General features: G+C 36.4%; 1 protein-coding gene across 1 annotated transcript in view; it reads right to left on the bottom strand.

The window, feature by feature from the left end:
* LOC150101006 (venom factor-like) overlaps positions 1-21,631 on the bottom strand; it is a 697,967-nt gene that overhangs the window by 174,312 nt on the left and 502,024 nt on the right. Inside the window, exon 32 of the mRNA XM_090401101.1 lies at positions 16,011-16,085. Within this exon, the coding sequence (XP_090257227.1) occupies positions 16,011-16,085 (75 nt within the window). The remainder of the gene's footprint in view (positions 1-16,010; positions 16,086-21,631) is intronic.

Genomic DNA, 21,631 nt, shown 5'->3' with positions numbered 1-21,631 from the left:
AATGCTATGTATGTGAGAGCTTAAGAAGAAGAAGAAAGTAAGAACCTGTTCATGTGTTTCTAGAACAGCTAAAGTCTATAGTCACTGTGGAAAAACAGTAAGCAAGCCATATACTCTCTGGCTAGAGTTGAAGTCAGACAGCAGTTGTATGTTTCTACGGTCTTAGAAGAAAGTGGAGGAATAATGGTTGGCAGTCAGCAAAATACACCTAAAAGAGGCATAAAACAGAAATAGAGTATTTATGAAAAAAGCAATCTGAGTGAATCTGTAAAAGAGAATTTACTGAGAGATAACTGTGTGTTATTCATTCTTTATAAGTTGCACATAGACACAGTTTAAAAATATTTAATTAACTACAGACATTTTGATCATTGTCAGTGTAATACAGTTGGAAATTTAAAAATTAAACAATAATGTACATATATAGAGAATAGAATCTCTGCTTATATATACAGTCAAAAGACAGCCAGGTACTAACAGATACTAACTTAGTTCCACATCATAAACCACCCTTTGGAAATTCATGCTTTCCAAGATAATTCTATTCTCATCAATCCAATTTTGGATTCTATCTGTAACCCATCTTCCCTAATGGCTTCACCATCACATCATTAAAACAAACTTACCTATAGTTTACTAACCCTAATTTTGTCCCCATCCTCATGCAGTGGTACAATTTTCCAATTCTTCCATCATCCAGGACTACATCTATTGAACAACCAATGGAGGGGATCAGACGTAATACAACTTATCGTATTTTCTAGGATATTTGAAGAAAACAGTACAAGTAGCATACACAGAAAATGGTCGGATGAGATAATATACTGAACAGAACAGAAAAGGATGAGAATTGCATATTTCACGAGAAAGGCAAGAAGGAATGACAAGTGCAATAGCTTATAGGAGAGGAGAGCCATTCATGCTAAGCAGTCATCAGTGAATCTCCTTCTGGTTAGCTAAAGTGACCACAACATTACTAGCCAGGTGGTAGCTAGCTACTGGAAGGATTTCTGTGAGAAAGGATAAATGCAGACCCAAAGGGCAGTTGATTATGGAAAGCTGAAGAGAAGAATATTGAGCAATAGCATGGAATGAGAAGTTACATGAAAAGATGACCAATCTCGTTTGGGTGCTTGTCAAGAAATATTTAACAGCTGCAATATCTGAAATTGTTCTGAATTGAAAGATTAACTAGGACAAGTACTTAATCTTCTATCTGGGCTAGGAAGGCAATACTTAACCTATCAAGAAAAGTTCCAAACAGTTCTTTCATTATGTAGACAATATCCATCAGAAGAATAATTAAGGAAAATATTAGATGATGGGAATGATAGATAGATAATCACTATAAAGTATATCACTGAAGTGATTAATGCACAATTTGTGAAAATACTTTGTTTTAAGTGTGATATCTTGCAAAACTTGAGTGAGGAGAGATTGATGGAGGGAGAGAGTGAGAGATACTAGTCATGAGTAAGCTGTAAGATATTATAATGTTAATAAAGTGAAGAGACTTGCCATCATGTTTTTGCTGGGTGTATTTTAATGCTTCAATGGAATTAATGGTACCTTGTAATGGGGTAAATCTCAAAGGAATAGTATGGAATATAATATTGTTTCCCTTTACATACTGGAAGGGAAGGCTGAAGCTTCAAATTACATGGCAGTCTTAATATTTGAAGGGTCAGGATTAAGATACCAGAGAGATTAATAAGTGCTAGAATTCGGAATTAGGTTGATAAGGAGATAAGATTGATAACAATCATCTGTCAGTGTTCAGCATTGGTTTGTTATGGAGATAATGTCTTTTAAGCAATCTAAATATGCAATAAGATAGGATAACAGATGTATTTGACAATGGGGCACACACACACACATATATATATATATATATCCTCACACATACAAATCCTCACACACACTTTCTCCTGCAGAACTTAGTGTGCTCTCTAAAGGTCTTAACTTCGTTTCTTCTCCGATCTCCATTCCTAAAGAACTCTTTCTTATAAAAGTTGAAAGGGCGGCTGTGCAGTTACCAAAACAAACTGCAAATCTACTTAGGATTGATGCCATCTTCACTATAAACAACAGTCATCGTCCTACAGATAATCTATCTCCGACAGAAAGAAAAGCAATCCACCTGCTTCATAACAACCATGATATATATATATATATGTATTCTTGATCTTCTACTCGGTTGTAATGATACATTTTAAAGAATAAATTTTAAATGACTTTAAACCGAGATAAAATATTAAATTTTAATGATAATGATACAACTAGTTTCAGCCTTTTACAGCCTTCTTCAGGTATATCCACTAAAGGTAGAACACAGTAATAAAAAATTGAAGTTATAAAAAACTGAGAATTACAGGCAAAAAATGCAATACATGATTGACACAAAAACGTATTTTTCAAGTCATTCTATCTAACGTGCTATTGTTTGTTGCATGCGTGCTTGCAGGTTCTCATGAACGCCAGTATTGAACAACTGCAGTATGGCTATCAGGGATGTTATAACTCAAATTGCTGTTCAAATGTTCAGGATTAAGGAGGATTTCTCTGGACTCCACGATTTTCCTTTTCAAACTCATCACTACAGCAAAAAATGTTTTCGGATTTATCCCAGCAAACTGAGTGACTCTGTAGATCATCATGAGGGTTATTAGAGAGAAAAGAACATGACTGAATAGCACGGATACATGTGATCTTTTATAGGAGATGTCTCTCTTATGATGAGTAGTGATGAGTTTGAAAGGAAAATCGTCGAGTCCAGAGAAATCCTCCTTAATCCTAAACATTTGAACACCAATTTGAGTTATAACATCCCTGATAGCCATACTGCAGTTGTTCAATACTGACGTTCATGAGTACCTGTAAGCACGCATGCAACCAACAATAGCATGTTAGATAGAATGACTTGAAAAATACAACATTTTTGTGTCAATCATGTATTGCATTTTTTGCCTGAAATTCTCAGTTTTTTATAACTTCAATTTTTTATTACTGTGTTCTACCTTTAGTGGATACCTGAAGAAGGCTGTAAAAGGCTGAAACTAGTTGTATCATTATCATTAACATTAAAATTTAACATTTTATCTTGGTTTAAAGTCATTTAAAATTTATTCTTTAAAAAAAATATATATATATATGTATAGTAATTTATTTTGATTTTGTAAAAGGTATATATGGTAGATATCCACATCACAAGTTAGGATTTAAACTAGGCAGAAGGGAGTGGATAACAAGTTAATGAGCTGATGACATGATGAGTTAATGACCAACTGAGGAGTATACTAAGTTCAGTGGAATGGGATTGGTTGCTGAATGGAAAGAATATCGACAGTGCATAGGAAGCATTTAAACAATACTTAAATGATGCGATATCAGAATGTGTCCCGAGAGTTTGAAGAATAAATAGAGTAGGAGTCAAATGGATGTGTAATCTTATTAAGCAAGAGATTCGTAAGAAAAGGATGATGTGGAAGGAATACCGTGTGCATAAGGATTACATCCGTTGTGAACGTTATAAGCAGCAGGTTAGAATAGTCATAACTGTTGTATAGAAAGTTAGGATTTAAAAAAAAGGATTTTAAAAAAAAGTGTAAGGGTAGGTCAAAGTCTGAGTATGAAAAGAAACTGGCTCGCGAGATAAAGACAATCCACAAGAATTCTATCGATAGGTGCAAGTAAAAGAGAGAATGAATATGAAAGAATAACTCTTCTAAATCCTGATGGCATGAAGATTACAGATGCAGAAGAGGTTGCTCAGTTAATGAGTACCCATTTTGTTAAAAGCTATCAACCTGGTGTACAAGACATTAAACTCACTGTTACCTCTTCACTAGATGAAGAAATTCAGATGTATGAGGACGAGGTATTAGAGCTGTTGCACAAATTGAATAAGAATTCAGCAATAGGGACTGATGGGATATCAGCACGTGTTCTAAAAGAGTATTCAGCTGAACTGGCCATTCCTTTGACAGGCTGTTTAATATGGGTCTCAGAACAAGGAAGATCCCACAGGAATGGAAGGAATGTATGGTAATTCCATTGCACAAGGGTGGTGCAAAGACTGATGTATCCAACTATTGACCAATTAATATCTCAGAAGTGGTGGTGAAGATTTTGGAAAAATTGGTTAGGGCTCATATTCAGAAATAATGGGTTGACAGTGAATCTCTACTTTGCAATGAACAACATGGGTTTACTAAGGGCAGGTCATGTTTTAGCAACTTGCTCATATTCTTTAACAATTTACCATTGAACTAGACAAGGGGAATGGATACACCATGATACTTTTGGATTTTGCTAAAGCTTTTGACAGAATACAGCATGATAGACTGTTGCATAAATTGGAGAAAATGGGTTTGGGTTATACAATATTAGCATGGATAAGAGGATGGCTGACTGACAGATATCAAAAAGGGGTATACAGGGGGATTTCACTCTGCAAAATTCAACAAGTGGTGTAACACAAGGATCAGTGCTTGGTTCACTGTTATTCAATCTGCACATTAATTATATTGAGAAGGATGTGACAAGTGACATACAGCTATTTGCTGATGATGCAAAGATAGGCAGGGTAGTCAGGAATGCTGCTGATATGCAGCACTTGCAGAATGATTTGAATTGCTGGAATTGTGGACATGGGAAAATGGATGTCAGTTCAATGTCAGTAAATGTAAAGTCGTTCACTTTGGCATGAGTAGATATCCAATGTGGTATTATATTGGTCGAATTATACTAGGAGGAACTGATGAGGTTAGGAATCTTGGAGTGTTAGTAGATAGGAAGTTAAAGTTCAGGGGCATGTAGCAAAGATTGCAAATACAGCCTCAAAAGATAATTGAAATGCTGAATTTAGTGTTCACATATAAAGATATGGATATCATTTTGCCTCTTTACAAGGCTTTGATAAGACCTCACTTGGACTACTGTGCGCAGGTCTGGTCTCCTGGTTTCTGTTGTGATTCTGATATATTGGAAAGAGTGCAAAGGAGAGTGTTAAAAATGATATCAGGATTGTGGCATACTGATTATGAATTTGTAGACTGCAGACACTAGCAAACAGGAGAAAGAGGGACGATATGATTGAGACATACAAACTTCTAAAAGGGTCATACGGGATTTCAATTGATGGAATTTTTCAATTTATGGAGGGTGGGGGAAAGGATGAGAGGGCATCCTTGGAAGCTGAGAATAAATGCCACTAAGAGGGTGGGGTGAGGACTAGATTTTTTCTCAGAGGGTGGTGCATGATTGGAATGGATTGCCATTAGATGTTGTGAGTGCAAGCAGTGTGAATGAATTCAAGAATAAGTATGATAGCTGGATTCAATTTGTGTGAAAGAGAACCAGATGAACTATGGGAAGAGATTAAAGATATAATTAAGACAGAAGCATAGAAGAATATTCCAACAGTTTGTAAGAAGAAGACGTCTGGATGGGTGTCAGAAGATGCCATCAAAACTGCTCAGGAAAGGAGGAAAATGAAGGCCACGGGAAATTTGCAGAAAGTACGGCAGTTGAATGCAGAGTTTCAACAACAAGCCAGAACAGATGAGGGAAAATACTTTAACCAGGAATGCCAACAAATAGAAGATCAAAACAAGAAAGGAAAAACAAAAGATCTTTTCAAAAAGATCAGGGAAATGACACAGAAGTTCAGCCTGTTCTTCTGGCATTTCTCTCTTCATGAATGGTTCCAGTCTTTTCTGAATGATCTTAAGTAAAACATTACTTGCATGAGAAATCAGTGCTATAGTTCTGTAATTTCTATAGTTCTGAAATCAGTGCTAAAGTTCTGTAATTAAAAGAGATCAGATCGCTAATGTGAGTTGGATAATAGAAAGAACACAGGAATATCAAGGTGACAGTATTGAAAAGTAAACATGAAGGATATCTTACAGAAGCTGCAGACATCAAAGAAAGATGGAAAGAGTACACAAAAGCCCTTTACAGAAAGGACTCCTAAATTACTGAGGAATTTGCAGAGCAGGATTATACACAGGAGCCAGTACCACTGGAGAGTGAAGTGAGGTGGGCACTGCAACAGCTATCCAGTAAGAAGGCACCAGGAGGAGATGGAATACCTATTGAGCTGCTCAAAGCCCTGGGAGAAGATGCAGTTACAATTTTAACAGCTCTATGTCAGCGAATTTGGATCACAACTAAATGGCCCAGGGAATGAAAAAAATCAGTTTAGATACTTTTATTAAAGAAAGGCGATGCAAAAGAGTGCAAAAATTACAGAACTATAGCACTGATCTGATTTCTCATGCAAGTAAAGTCTTACTTAAGATCATTCATGAAAAGAGAAATGCCAGATGAACAGGCAGGATTTCGAAAAGGCAGAGGAACAAGAGATCAAATCGCCAATATGAGATGGATAATAGAAAGAGCACAGGAATATCAAAAGAATGTCTACCTTTGGTTTCTTGACTATAGTAAGGCCTTTGACTCTGTAGATCATGTGAAACTGTAGAATGTGTTAAGAACAATGGGAGTACGAGAGCATTTCATTATCCTTCTGAGGAATGTTTATTATGAACAAGAAGCTACTGTCCGAACAGATCTTGGAGAAACTGAGTATTTCGCAATAGGTAAAAGGGTGCGACAAGGATATATTTTATCTCTGTACCTGTTTAACTTGTACAATAAATACAAGAATAGCAGGGCTGGAGGAGTCTTCAGTTGGAACTAAAATTGGTGGAAGAAATATTTGAGGTATGCAGATGATACCACCTTGCTAGGAGAATGCAAAGAAGATTTGGAGGCACTTATTATGAAAGTTAAAGAACAAAGTGCTAAATATGGCCTTACACTTAACCTCAAAAAGACGAAAGTTATGGCAACATGTGAACTTAATGATTTTCAAGTAGATGGGGAGAAAATAGAAGTGGTTAACAATTTTGTACTCCTAGGATCCCGAATTCATAAAGATGGGTATTGTACTGAAGAAGTTAAAAGAAGATTATTACTCAGAAAGAAAGCAATGACAAATTTAAGTAAGATCTTTAAAGATAATAATACTAGCCTCACAACAAAAATCAGAATGGTGAAATGTGAAAGAAGGAAGATAGATGCATTTGAATTATGGGTTTGGAGACGCTTACCAAGAATACCATGGGCTGCAAAGTAAATCAAAAAATCAGTGATAGACAGGATAAAGCCAGATTGTTCCCTCGAAGCTATGACCATTCAAGCAAAAATTGTCATACTTCAGACATATTATGCGAACAAACAACAGTCTGGAGAAGATGATGATGCTAAAGTTGATGGAAGCAGGAGAAGAGGAAGACCAAGAATTAGATGGACTGATGGAATTAAAGAAGCAACTGGAATGTACTTGGAAATTCTGAAAGATATGGCTAGGGACAGATCTGAATGGAGAATGTATGTTCATAGAATCACCAGAAGTCAAAAACGACTCGATGGAACATAACAACAACAAAGGATAGCTAGTGTGTAGTATGTGGCTTCCCTCAATGAATCTCTACTCCCTGGAGGTCTGTCTTAATAATAATAATAATAATAGATATCAGCAAGATTTGTGTGTGGGGGGGTATATCCTGGAAGAGAAAAATCACTAGTGGTTGATGTACTGCAGGAGTCTGTTTTAAGAACAGCATTGTTTAACTTATACAATAATGATATTTGGAGAGGTTAAAATGGGATATGAAGTTGTTTGCAGATGATATAAAGCTGAGAAAACCTGTGAGGAGTAAAGCAAATGCTATGATTCTATAGGAGAATTTGAAGGCTGTGTGGGCTGGAAAACTGAACTGTTAGCCTTGTAAATAAGAATAAGTATGCTAAGAAGTAATCTGTTGCAGAATGTTGGGTTTTGAAATTTATATAATAAGGATGGACACTCAGCATACAAATTAAGAGATTATATTGAAGTAGTATTGTTTGCTTTTTGTTTCTTGGTGTGTCTGTGCAATTTTTGTGTGTTTTCTGTTATTTTAAGTATTATTTTTAAGATAAGATAGCATACATATGGCACCGATAAAGAAAAAAAATGGCGGCCAGGTCGCCATGTTTGTTTAAGAGTTTTGATGTAAACGAATTTATGCAATGTGCTGTCTATGAGATGTATGCTTTGCGAAGAGCGGTGGGAGTTTGGTTAGAGAGTGATAGTGGAATTAATATGTACAGAAAGTGTAAGGAGAATGAGGATCTCAAGCATGTTTCGGGTGGCGAGAGTGATATCGTTAACGATAGTCAGAATGTAGAAAATGGTGGTGTGATAGAGAATTGCGTGGTAGTGCCAGATAGGTGTGAGAGTGTCGTTGAAAGTGTAAATGAAGGAAGAAATACAGAATGAATGTGAATGGATGATTTGATTGATAATGAAAATGGTGAGATAAATGCGAGTAGTGAAATTGCGCGTTTGAACGATGCGATACACAGAGCGAAAAGGCAACTGGAGCGTATGGAAAAATGTGTGCTGAACGTACTGACTAATAACCGGCATGCGTCTGTGATGACAAATAATAGAATGTTCATAAACGTCAATAAAATGAAGGAGTAAGTACTGTATGGGGATTCGCTATTAAGAGGTGTGATAGTCGAGAGTTTGACGAAGTCGTACCAGCCGGGTGCAAACATAAAGGACGTCAGCGAATCTATTCGAGTGCATAAACAGAGGGTGAAAGAGATGATAATCATGGCAGGAACAAATGATTTGAAAGAGGACAAAATGGAAATGATAGAGGATGCAAAGGAATTACTTGAGGTAGCAAAAGAGAAGGTAGCAAATTGGCAATTATGGCCCTCCTTCTAAACACTTCACTGTCATACCGCGGTATGACAGTGAAGTGTTTAGAAGGAGGGCCATAATTGCCAATCACTTTATGCGTGGATTATGCATGGAGAATGGTGCGGAATTTGTGGATGTGTGGAATGAGTTCGATGGGCGAAAGGACTTATATAAGATGGATGGGTTACACTTGAATGGAGTTGGTGTACGGAGGCTTGAAAAAGTGTTCGTGAATGATGTGGAAGTGGATGTACACACTCAGGGAAACTAGATATATTAAGGGGGGGGGGAGCGGATATGCGGACTTTAGGGAGGCAGTTGAGTGTATGAATGAGTCTGTTATGCCCAAGCGAGTACGAAGGATAACAAATCAGAATGGGATAGTTAGTATAAGGCATCAAAGTAGGGATGGGACAAATGGGCTTCTGCAATTCATGTACACTAATGCCAGAAGTATTAGGAACAAGTAGGAAGAGTTTTTGGCCTTGGTTGGCACTTCCAGACCACAGGTTGTTGGTATTAGTGAAACATGGCTGACAGAAGATGATAAAGCTAGTGGGATTGAATGCGACAGGTACAGCGTGTTCAGGAGTGACAGGGTGAATAAAAAAGAGGGGAGGAGTGTTATTGATGATAGCTGATGAATTGCAGTCAAGGAGTATAGAAGTTGAACTGCAGGATAGAGAAAAGAGCACATCTGAGGCTGTTTGGTGTGAGATAGAATCTAGCAGAACAAAATATACAATTCGGTGCTGCTATAGACCAGGTGATGGAATCGATGGTGGGGATAGTATGCATAGGCAAATAGAAGAAATGAGTGGAAGAAGGGTAATTATTATGGGTGATTTCAATTATGGTAACATTGACTGGAAAGAGGAGAGAGCACATGGGAGGAAGGAATTGGATTTTATGCAGTTATTAAGGGGCAACTATCTGCAGCAGCATGTAGTGGAAAATATCAGGGGGCAGAAAGTGCTTGACCTAGTAATTGCAACGGAGAATGTGGCTGTAACGAACATGACCATGTTGCCACCAATTGGTGAGGGTGACCATAAGGTCATGACTTGGGAGGTGGCTAAAGGAGTCGAATTTACAATTAAGACAGGGTACATGTGGAATTACAAGGCTGGTAAGTATGACAAGCTTAGGTGTGTGCTTGGTTCAGTGCCATGGCATGTAAAACTGCAAGGGCTGGATGTTGGTAGTGCATGGGAGGTGGTTAAGAAGTGTTTGCAGGAAGCAATGGTCGACTGTATACCTAGAGTTTGAATAATAAATCAAGTAGGGGTTAAATGGATGAATAACACTATTAAGCTTGAGCTGCAAAAAAAGAAACAATTGTGGAGGGAATTTAAGGAGAAAGAGGACCAGCAGGCACAGGAACAGTATAAAGCTCAGGCCAGGATTGTAACAAGGGCGGTAAGAAAAGCAAAAGCAGATTACAAAAGAAAATTGGCCATGCAGGCTAAAGAGAATCCCAAACAGTTTTTTCAATATGTTGCAAGTAAAAGGAAAAATGTTCATGGTAGAATGATCTTAAAAAATGCTGAGGGTAGGGAGGTAACCGAATCAGTCGATATAGTGGAATTACTGAGCGAGAACTTTGCAAGAGTATATCATCCAGGTGGTGACATTGCAGGAATGGAAGAACCAACAGCTTATACTGGAATTGTGATAAAAGAAGTAGAGGTAACTAGTCTATTACAGAACCTCAATGTCAATACATCTGTGGGATTGGATGGTATACCAGCTCATGTCATACGTGAAGGGGCTAAAGAATTGTCAGCGCCCTTGACCATTTTGTTTAATTTGAGCCTTGGATCAGGGTCAGTCCCAAGGGGGTGGAAAGAGGGGAAAATAGTTCCGCTGCATAAAGGTGGTTCCAAGGCTGCTGTTGAAAATTATCAGCCAGTCAGCATAACAGGAATCATTATCAAGGTCTTGGAGAAAATAGTCAAAATTAGAGGAAAAATACAAGATTGGATAGAAGAAAATGGGATACTGTATCGGGGACAGCATGGTTTTGTGAAGGGTAGGTCATGCCTCAGTAACTTGCTCACGTATTATAACACAGTGACGGCTGAACTGGATAAGGTTTTGAACTGTAAACTGTAAACCCATTTTCCAGAATCACTGGAAAATGGGTTTACAGTAATTCTACTGGATCTTGCTAAGGCCTTTGACAGGATACCACATGGAATTCTAATCAGTAAATTGCACCATATGGGGATGGATATAGGGTTGGTGAGATGGATAGGAGGAGGGTGGTTGACAGAGAGATATCAGAGAGAGTGGTTGAGTGGTTTATTCAGGAGTAGAATCCGCAAGATGACCTGTGACTAGTGGTGTGCCACAAGGATCTGTTCTTGGACCACTGCTGTTTAATTTGTTCATTAATGATATAGGAAAGGATCTGAGAGGAACAGTTCATTTGTTTGCAGATAATGCAAAGTTGAGTAGGGCAATAGTGAATGCAGATGACGTCAAAATTTTGCAAGATGATTTGGATAGATTGGAGGTCTGGGCTAAGGTGAATGGATGTCAATTTAATGTGTGCAAAATGCAAGGTTATGCATTTTGGGGTTGAAAGATTAGCAGCAGATTACTACATTGGTAGAACTGTACTCCAGGAAATTGATGAGGCACGAGATTTAGGAGTGTTGGTGGATAAGGAGTTGAAGTTTAGGGGGCACATTGCAAAAGTGGCCAAATCAGCTCATCAAATCACTTGGTTGCTGAAGAATACGTTGACAAGCAGAGACAAGCAGGTTATTGTTCCTCTGTATCGAGCCTTGATAAGACCTCATCTCGACTACTGTGCCCAGATTTGGTCACCTAGGTTTCTTCTTGATGGGGAGGAGGTGGAGAGGATCCAGAGGCGAGTGACCAAGATGATAGTAGGTCTGTGGAATGAACCTTATGAGAACAGGTTGAGGATTTGTGGGTTGCAAAAATTGGTTGATAGGTGGAGGAGGGAAGATATGATTGAGACATTCAAATTACTGAAGGGTTTCTATAAAATTAATTCAGAAGATTTTTTTGAGAACAGGGCTGGTTGTGGGAGGACTAGGGGACATCCATGGAAACTGGGCAAAAGTGTGGTTAGTAAAGGTGTTAGAACTGGGTTCTTTACTTGTAGAGTGGTGAATGAGTGGAATGCTTTCCCAGAGTCTGTGGTGGATGCTGTGACAGTGAATGAGTTTAAGGCGAGGTATGATAGATACTGTATGAATGTAGAATAGCTGTGATGAATATGATTTGGGGCTTCCCTTGATGAGTCTAATGACTCCCTGGAGTTGCCTGTAATAATAATAATAATAATAATTGAAAGAAGTAAATACAAAGGACTGGAGAGGTGATTATACACAAAGAACTGAAATTTAAGGGATGCACTGCTAGAACTGTGAGGCCAACAACAACAATTATGATGATAATGAGAAGGATGCTGACAGTTAAAGTAAGAGATCATATATGAAGAACAAGGCCTTGATTAGGCTGTATATGAACTGCAGTGCGTGTGTGTGCATGTGTGTGTGTGTGTGTGTGTGTGTGTGTGTGTGTGTGTGTGTGTGCGCGTGTGTAGATTATATTAACTGATTTTTCTGGATACATCAAAAACAAGTTTTCATACAGCTTAACAAATTAATGGCAAGTTTCAATATTGAATCACTTCTCTAGAAATGTACATATTTCTAGAAGGTACATATCATTTGCTCTCACAAGAGTTTCCACCAGATATCGCGAAATTATTCTAGTTCATCATTCACTCTGGTTATTTTCTTTGTCAAAACAGACTCTACAGGCAAGTTGAAGGAACTGCTATGAAGACCACTCTATCTCACTCCTGCTTCTATTTGGAACAATTAGAAGACATCCTTTTCTCAGCAATACATATTTGTTTAGGATAAGTTACATAGATGACATTTTTGCAATCTGTTCCCACGATAAACATACATTACCTGCTTTCCTAGCAAGCATAAACAATTTGCATCCATTAAATTAATTTTACTATAGAAATAGAAAAAGAAAACAAATTATCCTTCTTATACATCCCACTCTTCCACCCATTGTTAGGTGAACTAATTACTTCCATTTTTGTCGAAAGCCTACTCTCAATGGACACTACATTCAACAGTAGTTGGCTCACTATTCCTTTCAAAAGATTTGAATTATCAAAGCTTTATTACCACATGCTCACATCATTTGCTCTACTCCATAACAACTAAAGCAAGAACTTTTAAACATCAAATGATATAAGAAACTCAATAGCTTCTCAGACTGGACCTCACATCTTTTGGATTCATATATTCCTGGCTCTAATAACAAGGAAACAGTACATAGAGTCCCTATTCCATACATTTCTCGCATTTTAGGACCAATTTCTAGAATTCTTAAGAAGTACAATCTAGTGACTACACTTATTCCAATCAATAATCTATTATCATACATTATGGAAAATTATGGAAACAACTACCAAGCAAAACTTTAGTTTAATATAAACCAAAATGAACACTCGACGTTTCGACCTGCACATCAAGGTCATCATCTGGAGCATACACACATATACAGAGAAACAAGCTGCACTACAATCTACATGGTTTGCTAAAGTTATTGATCAACTGTTACAACAATTATTGGCCTGATCTCTGGTGAAAAAGGAAAGAAAAAAAAAAGGACATTGGATGGATAATGAGACCAGAACAGACCAATATGGTCTATACCCATAATTAGTGTTATGATGATCTCTGGTGAAAAAAAAAAAAAACACCTTTACTACATCAAAGCTAGAGGCCTATTATTATTATCTATTACGTTACCGAAATTAAATTGGGCTGGAGAGCAATATGTTTATATATATATATATAAATAAATAAAAAATAAATAAAAAAAAACTGTGATTATACATATAAATTTCAACCAATTGGTATGGAGCAGTTTCCAATAAAAGTTGAAATTGCTTCAAGTCCTAAAGTAGGCTGAATATGTGCAATCCAAATTCTTGGAATTTTTATGCCATTATTGTTGAGATTAGGGTGGTTAATCAGAATTTCACAGGCTTCTTTAAATTTTCTTTCACACCAGGTTTTTGTATGATGTAAAGAGCAAGTTTGGTGTAGGGTATTGAGAGCATGATCTGAGAGGCCTGCTTCACCAAAATTATTATATTTAATGTGTAATTTGTGTTCTTTTTGACGTACAGGGATTGTACATCCAGTTTCACCAATATAAGGTAAGTTAAAGGTGCAGTAGATGCAATAAACTCCAGGATGTGCCAATGGGAGGAAAGGATCCTTAGAGGAGTTGAATATGTTTTTTAATTTTATAGGTGGTTTAAAAGTGGCATTGAGATTATAATGGTGTAGGATTCTATTGATTTTTTCTGATAACCCTTTAATGTATGGGATGGCTATTTTTACTGTAATCTATATTCTTTTTTGATGAAGTTTTATGAAGAATTTTATTAATAGTATTTTTGTTATAGCCATTATTTATAAATGTGTTGCTAATAATCTTTAATTCTTGTTTAAGAGCTTGTTGATTAGAGTAAATTGTTATAGCTCTGTTTTTAAGGGTGTTAATGACTCCAAATTTTTGCGATGGGTGGTGATATGAGTTAGCATGTATATATTGGCCAGTATGTGGTTGGTTTGCGATAAACTGTGAAGAATAGACTGCCTGAGGAAAGACATGTGACCAGTGTATCCAGGAATGGGAGTGAGTTCTGATTTTCAATTTCTATAGTAAATTGTATGCATCCATGTTATTTGTTCAGGTGGCTAAGGAATGTGCTTAATGTTTGTCGACCGTGTGGCCAGATAATGAAAACATCGTCAACGTATCTAAGCCACAATATAGGTTTTAGAATAAAGGAATCAAGAGCACTTTGCTCAAAAGCTTCCATATAAAAGTTAGCAATTGGGGGGGGGGGATAGTGGTGAGCTTATGGCTGTACCTTCTTTTTGTAGGTAAAATTTATTTTGCCACACGAAGTAACTGGAAAGTAGTAAGCAGACAAAGAGGGCCATAATGTTGGGCAGAAATTTGTATTCAGTAGGAGAAGAATTGTGTCACTGATTGGGATATTTGTGAAAAGGGCAGAAACATCAAAACTGACTAATAAATCATCTTTGCTGAGTGTTATGTTTTTAATTTTATTTATAAAGTGTTGTGTGTTCTCAATCTATTATCATGGTTACCATTTTCTAAAGAGAAACATTCCAATCTTGCTCTTCCTGGCATTCATCAAGTATCTTGTGACTGTTGCCTTTCGTATTTTGGACAAACTGGACATTGAGTGGAAAAAGGAATAGAAGAACACCAGTCATTTATCATCAATGGGGAAATCCAAGAAATCAGGCATTGCAAAACATAAAACAGATATAGACTACAATATCTTATGATCTGAAACATGCTTACTCTATCACTGTCACTATAAATTTGAACATTTATTTAAAGAAAGTGACAAAGCCTTACTTCATCATCTGAATTTGAATCAGAATGACTGCCTCTCAATATCAAAGATATGGGAGAGCCTCATTTTAATTAAACATCATTAAAGTTTTAATTAATAATAATAAGTAATAATATAATGTCTCCTCAAGTTATGCCTTTATGTTGTGTCATGTATAACATCATGCAGTGCTCTAATTGTTTCAAATCAATCCACTTTCACGTTTTACTTTGTATTAAACTACCCTTTGCCAATGACGATGATGGCCTATAATTTTCACGATGACATATATGGCCCTGAATAAATATTATTACTTATTTCCTTTTGTTTTCATGTGAACTGAAGAATAGCTATGATTCAATATGATAAATTTTAGATCAATATGATCTAAAATAAAGAGTCAAAAGGCTTCTGTTTGGCAATGTAAGAGAACATAATGTAAAAATGTAGAATGTAAAACGTCTGGAGAGGAAACCAAACCAGTTCAAAACAGCTGTCAGGCCAGTGAAACCTTATCAAAATGGACTAATAAAAGGCAATATAGATGCTTGGGCAGCACCTATGTCTTTTAAGTAGTCCACACTAAGGCAACTTGGGGATGCTGAGGAATGTATTCCCACAAACTCTCTGATCAACTTACAAATCTTTCATAGTTTCTGCATTCGGCTTTGAAATAATGCTGGATGTAGTATCCGCTTTGCTTATGTAAAATATATATAATCTCTTGTTATTCATTATTTGTTTAAAAAAAACTGAAGATCGATACTGAACAGTAAACAAATTATTACTTGCCTATTCTGGGTTTCATTTGAGGAAATTTTTGATCAGGCATTTCTTGATCGGGGATATCATCACCAACAATGTTATCTGTTAATAATGAAATGATGTGATTAATTTAAAGGCATCACTGGATATAACTCAGGATAAAAATACTAGATAAAGGCCTGATTCTGTAAACTAGATGAAATATTCAAACATCTTTACTCTTATATCAGTACTTAAATAAACACAAGCTTTTGTAAATAAACATTGAAACATATGATATAATGCTGAAATTTTCAAAATTTACACAAAATTTCATGCATAAAATATTATACTAGGGTCTCAGTATGCATAGAGGATGAAATATAATTTTTAAGGGATCCTATAAATTTAGAAGATCTGGTTTCCCAAGTAACTCTTATAACATCTTCCACATTACGACTTAAGCTTGATTTGAATGCAGAATGTTTGGAAATAGTGAGAGCATGTCAGTGAGCAATACATGGTTCACCTATATCATTCAAGGAGTCCTCTCTAGAAGAGTCTGAATAAGAATAATTCTCAACACACTGTGTGTGTGTGCTAATGACAGTGAAAAATTTACTGTTGCTATTGAAGCATGGCAACAAACAAATAAAATAATTATATTTTTGGTCAATAAACAAAACTATTTTATTATGTAGAAGGTCCTGAGAAAATAAATCAATAATTAATGCATTTCTACCTGATCGATAGATGAATTTAATTATATGGAATAATGTCATAAATCAAACTTTTTTATTATGTGAATTTCACCTGCAAAAATAGTTATAAACATGTACATTCAGTATAATGGGTGAGTTAACAATTACATAACATGAGAAGTCTGCTCTCTATAGTATTTTTTTTCCCCCCAATGAATTCAGGCTTCCAATAAGCATAGTAATCCCGCACTGGTAACAATAGTAATAATATAGTAGTAATAATAATAGTTATTATTATTATTATTATTAATATAGTAGTAATAATAATAATCTACTACCTTGTAGATTTTTATTATTATCATCATCCAGGCTTCCATGGAGTCAAAAGACTCATCATGGGAGGTTGTTTTTAGGAAACACAAAGTTTATCATACCACTCCTTGAACCCACTGACAGTTCCCACTCCAACCACTCTCTCAAGCAATGCATTCCAAGGTTCAACCACCCTCCATGCAAAGAAACCACTCCTCACCCTCCCACACACAGCCTCCCCTTGCAACTTCCAGGAATGGCTCCTTGGCACCGCTCCCTCCTGCCGTTCCACCAATCAAAAGAACTCTCCAATGTCCACCCTGTAACTGCCTCTCAACAGTTTAAAAGTCTTGATCGTATCACCTCTCCTTCTTCTATACACCAAACTCTGAAGTCCACATTCCCTCAGTTGATCCTCATAACTCATATTGTACAGTCCTGAAAAAACCATCTTCGTAATCCACCTCTGTACCCTTTCCACAGTCAATTTATCCCCTTCAAATCCTGGAGACCAAATCTGAGAACAATAGTCTAAGTGTGGTCTGATCAGGGTCTTATATAATGGAATGATAACGCTTTTATCTCTGCAGGTCAGCATCCTTCTCAGTATTGCAGCAATCCTCTGAGTTATCCTCATCACCTTTGCAATATGCTCCCTGAATATCAGTTTTCTATCAATCATCACCCCCAAATCTCGTCTCCCCTACCTCCTCCAGTACAGCTCCTCCAATCGAGTATGAATCCTCCCATCGATGGATCCCAAACCTCAAGACTTTATATTTTGCTGCATTGAACCGATATCATCATTCATTTGCCCATCTGTCTAGTTTATTCAAATCCTCTTGCAGGGCTGCCACATGTTCACTATTCCTGATAACCCTTCCCAGCTTCGCATCATCTGCAAACAACTGAATGTCCCCTTGCAAACCATTGACAATATCATTGATATAAAGGTTGAACAATACAGGTCCCAGTATTGAGCCCTGTGGAACCCCACTTGTAACCTTCTGCTTCCTTGATATTGCCCCACCATATACTGTACAACTCTCTGATACCTATCAGTCAGTCAATCCTGAATCCAGTTGACCAGCCTGACATCCAGACCCATGTGCTGTAACTTAAATATCAGCTTATCATGTGGCACCCTGTCAAATGACTTTGCAAAATCAAAAAAAATGGCAGTATATGCCTTTCCCTCATCTACTGCTCTTGTCACTTTATTATCAAAGCTAATCATATTACTAAAGCAAGAGCACCCCTTACCAAATCATGTTGATTCTCATAGATAACATTACCCTCATCTGCCCAACGCTGTATATAGTCCCTCACTAATTTCTCCAAGATCTTAACTACTGATGACACACAAACAGGACTATAATTAGACACTTCCAGTCTACTACCACCCTTATGCAGTGGCACTATCTTACCTTCGTTCCATTCCCTGGGTACCTTTCCTGCAGCCAGACTTTTATTGAAAAGCCAGGTCAACGGAGCTGTCAGTTCTTTAGCACATTCTCTCAAAACCCGTGGTGAAATACCATCCAGTCCAACAGCTTTACTCGTATTCAGAGTACTCAGCATTTGGAACCCACTCTCCTCTTGCACTTCTAAACCCTGAACCTGCCCTATCCCTCTAGTATTAAAACCTCCTCCAGGATGAAATACTCCAATAAAGTGTTCATTGAACAACTCCACTATGTCCTCTGCATCAGTCACTCTGTTCCCATTTTTATCCCGTAATGTCATTCTTCCACAATTGTTTCTCCACCTACTGGCCACATAGCTAAAAAATTCCCTAGGATTTTCTTTGGATCTTAGTGCCAATCTCTTCTCATATTCCAGTTTTGCCTTCTTCACCATTCTGGTCACTCTCCTGGCCTGTGTCTTATATTCTTCGTGTATCTGTCCCGTATATCTCTCTCCTTATATATCTTCCATAACCTCTTATTTCAACTGCAGTTCCTGTTTGATATCGTTTGTCATCCACTTTACACCAAATTGTGTCTGCTTCTTCAGCTGTAAGCTGTATTTCATGGGAATACAGCTTACTATTGCTGCTAACAAATATTCTTTCACAATTTCCCAAGCACTACTGATATTCTGGCCTTCCAATTCTGCCCTCCATGGAATTGCCTCTAGTTGATACCTAAGACTATTATAATCACCCACCTTATAATTCCACATACGTTCCCTTTTCTTTGATACTCCTGCATGTCTATTCATCTTCCAAGTCAAAACCACATGGTCACTCTCTCCAACTGGTGGGAGAGATGTGATCTCACTTATTATCAGCTCTTCTGTTGCTATGGCCAAATCCAAAACTCTTGAACCTCCTGTTCCCTCTATTACATGCTTCCAAAGACATTTGTCCCTCAAGAATTCCAGAAATTCTATCTCCATCTTACTACTTGCATTTTATTAATGATGGAAGTCATTCACATCAAAATTATTTATTTATAGAATTTTCAGCTATGTTTCATAGCCATTTCCAATACATTACAGGAAGAAAACCACAAAAAAAGAGAGAACAACAATTAAATTGAAAGTGCATGATATGCACTATAAACTGCAGGAGAATAACCCCATCTGCATTGATAAATATCAAGAAAGAAATAAAAATAAAAATAAAATAGTTAATAAAATATTTTTAAATTTAAACAATGAATTAATTAAATACATAAATGGTGAGTATTAGGAAAATTGAGAAAGTTTAAGGCAATTGTTTTTGTAAAGGTTAAGATTGTGAATGTATGCTTCACAGCTTTCTTTGTACAGTCTTTCCAGAAGAAAATATCTTTTGTATAATACTTTGGTTTTGTTCCACTGAATTCTGTGTTTAGTAGATAAGCCATGGTTTGCTAAACTAGATTTATTGGGCTACTTAAGAGAAATATATTCTTGATGTTCTTCAAGACGATTTGTACAGAACAACCAGTCTGTCCATAATAACATAAGCTGCAAGAGCAGGGAATTCTATAAACTCCACTTTAAGAAAGAGGAGGATATTTGTCTTTTAGTGAGATAAGGAAAGTATTTAGTTAACAAACTGGAAGGAAAAAGACTTGTAAGTCAATCTGGTGAAGAAGTTCTTGCTATTTTTTCTGAAAGTCCTTTAACATATGGAAAAAAAATTCTGTGGAACTTCTTTTTGAGATCTAAGATGAAGGACACAATTATTGATTATTTAATTGATAAGTTTTGTATTATAATCATTAGAGTGAAAGGTAGCTCTGATAATAGACAGTTCTTTGTTTAGAAGAGAATCTACTGAACATATTTTATGAGCTCTGTTGACTAGACAATATTTCTGACAAGGATGATGTGAATTATAATCCATGTATTTGCAGTATAGGTTGGTTTTCTATATACTGAGAACTGCAGACTGCCATTTGATTGATGTAGAATGAGAATATCCAGAAAAGTAAGACAATTGTTATTTTCTACTTCTAGGGTAAATTTGAATCTTGGGTTTACTGAATTAATTTCTTCCTGAATTTTCTTAAGAAATTCATGAAGATCAAACAAAGAGGAGTTTCATACACAAAAGCTTCATCAATGTATCTTACCAAATCAATGGTTTATGTGAAAAAATGTCCAGAATATGTTGTTCAAAATGTTCTCCAATGTAGGGAAAGTTGGAAAATTGGAGACCCCGATTTCCCTACTGTGCAAGTTCCTATTTGTGGAAGAAAATTAAGGTTCTCTATAAAACTAATAAAAACCTCTTGGAACATTTATACAAAGAGAATTGTGAGCGCTTGCTACATTGACCAAATCTAAATAGAAATAATGGATTTAATTTATCCTTCTTATGGGAAATAGTAATTCCATAAATTCCAGAAGTAATTTAAATTTTGTTAAAGTTACTTTTAATAGAATTTTAATCTAATTAGACCATGATGCTCTATATCATGCATGTGTAGTTGGGGTGTTTCAATGCTGAATATACAAGTTTCTGTTTTTGTCATTTAATTCAAAAGTCATATTGAAGATGTGCTTGATACTAGGACAAAAATTTTATACTAATAAAAAATATATATGTAAGTTAAATCCATTTTGTGTTACTTATTAGCAAACTAGTAACCATCAGACTTGCCCACATTATCAGATATCAGTTCTATTTAAATACCCTGCATATCACTTTGTTTACTTGTTCTTCCCAGTTTAGTATCATCAGTAAACAACTGGATATCCCTGGCCTTAAAATCAGTCTCAATGTTACTTACATACAAACAACATAGTACTGGTCCAAGCACTGAGTTTGGTAACACACATTGGTCTTCTTTTTGCTTCTGTTCCACAATGTACTATTCAATGAAGTATGCCTGTCAGCCATCCTCTTATATGTCACCAGTTTCATATCCATCTATTTACTCCAATGTAGATAACATATTTCTGCATGGTATCCTCTTAAATGCCTTTGCAAAGGCATTATCATGGTATAGCCATTTCCATTATCCACTCAACTATCACATTATTATAGAGTTATTATAACTCATTCAATTATACAGTTTTCAGGGATACTCTCTTGTTCTACCTTTTCTCATATTCAATGAAAAATTTCTTCATTAACTCGGTAATGCTTTACCAACTTATAATCTCAATCACATTCCTTCCACTTTTTCCTATTAACAAGGCACTGCAAATCTGCATTTC

The sequence above is a fragment of the Typopeltis vanoorti genome, chromosome 12 (genome assembly GCF_054136105.1).
Source record: "Typopeltis vanoorti isolate ZY-2024b chromosome 12, IOZ_Tvanoo_1.0, whole genome shotgun sequence".
In the NCBI taxonomy this organism is placed as follows: Eukaryota; Metazoa; Arthropoda; class Arachnida; order Uropygi; family Thelyphonidae; genus Typopeltis; species Typopeltis vanoorti.
This window is presented reverse-complemented; position numbering and strand designations above follow the sequence as displayed.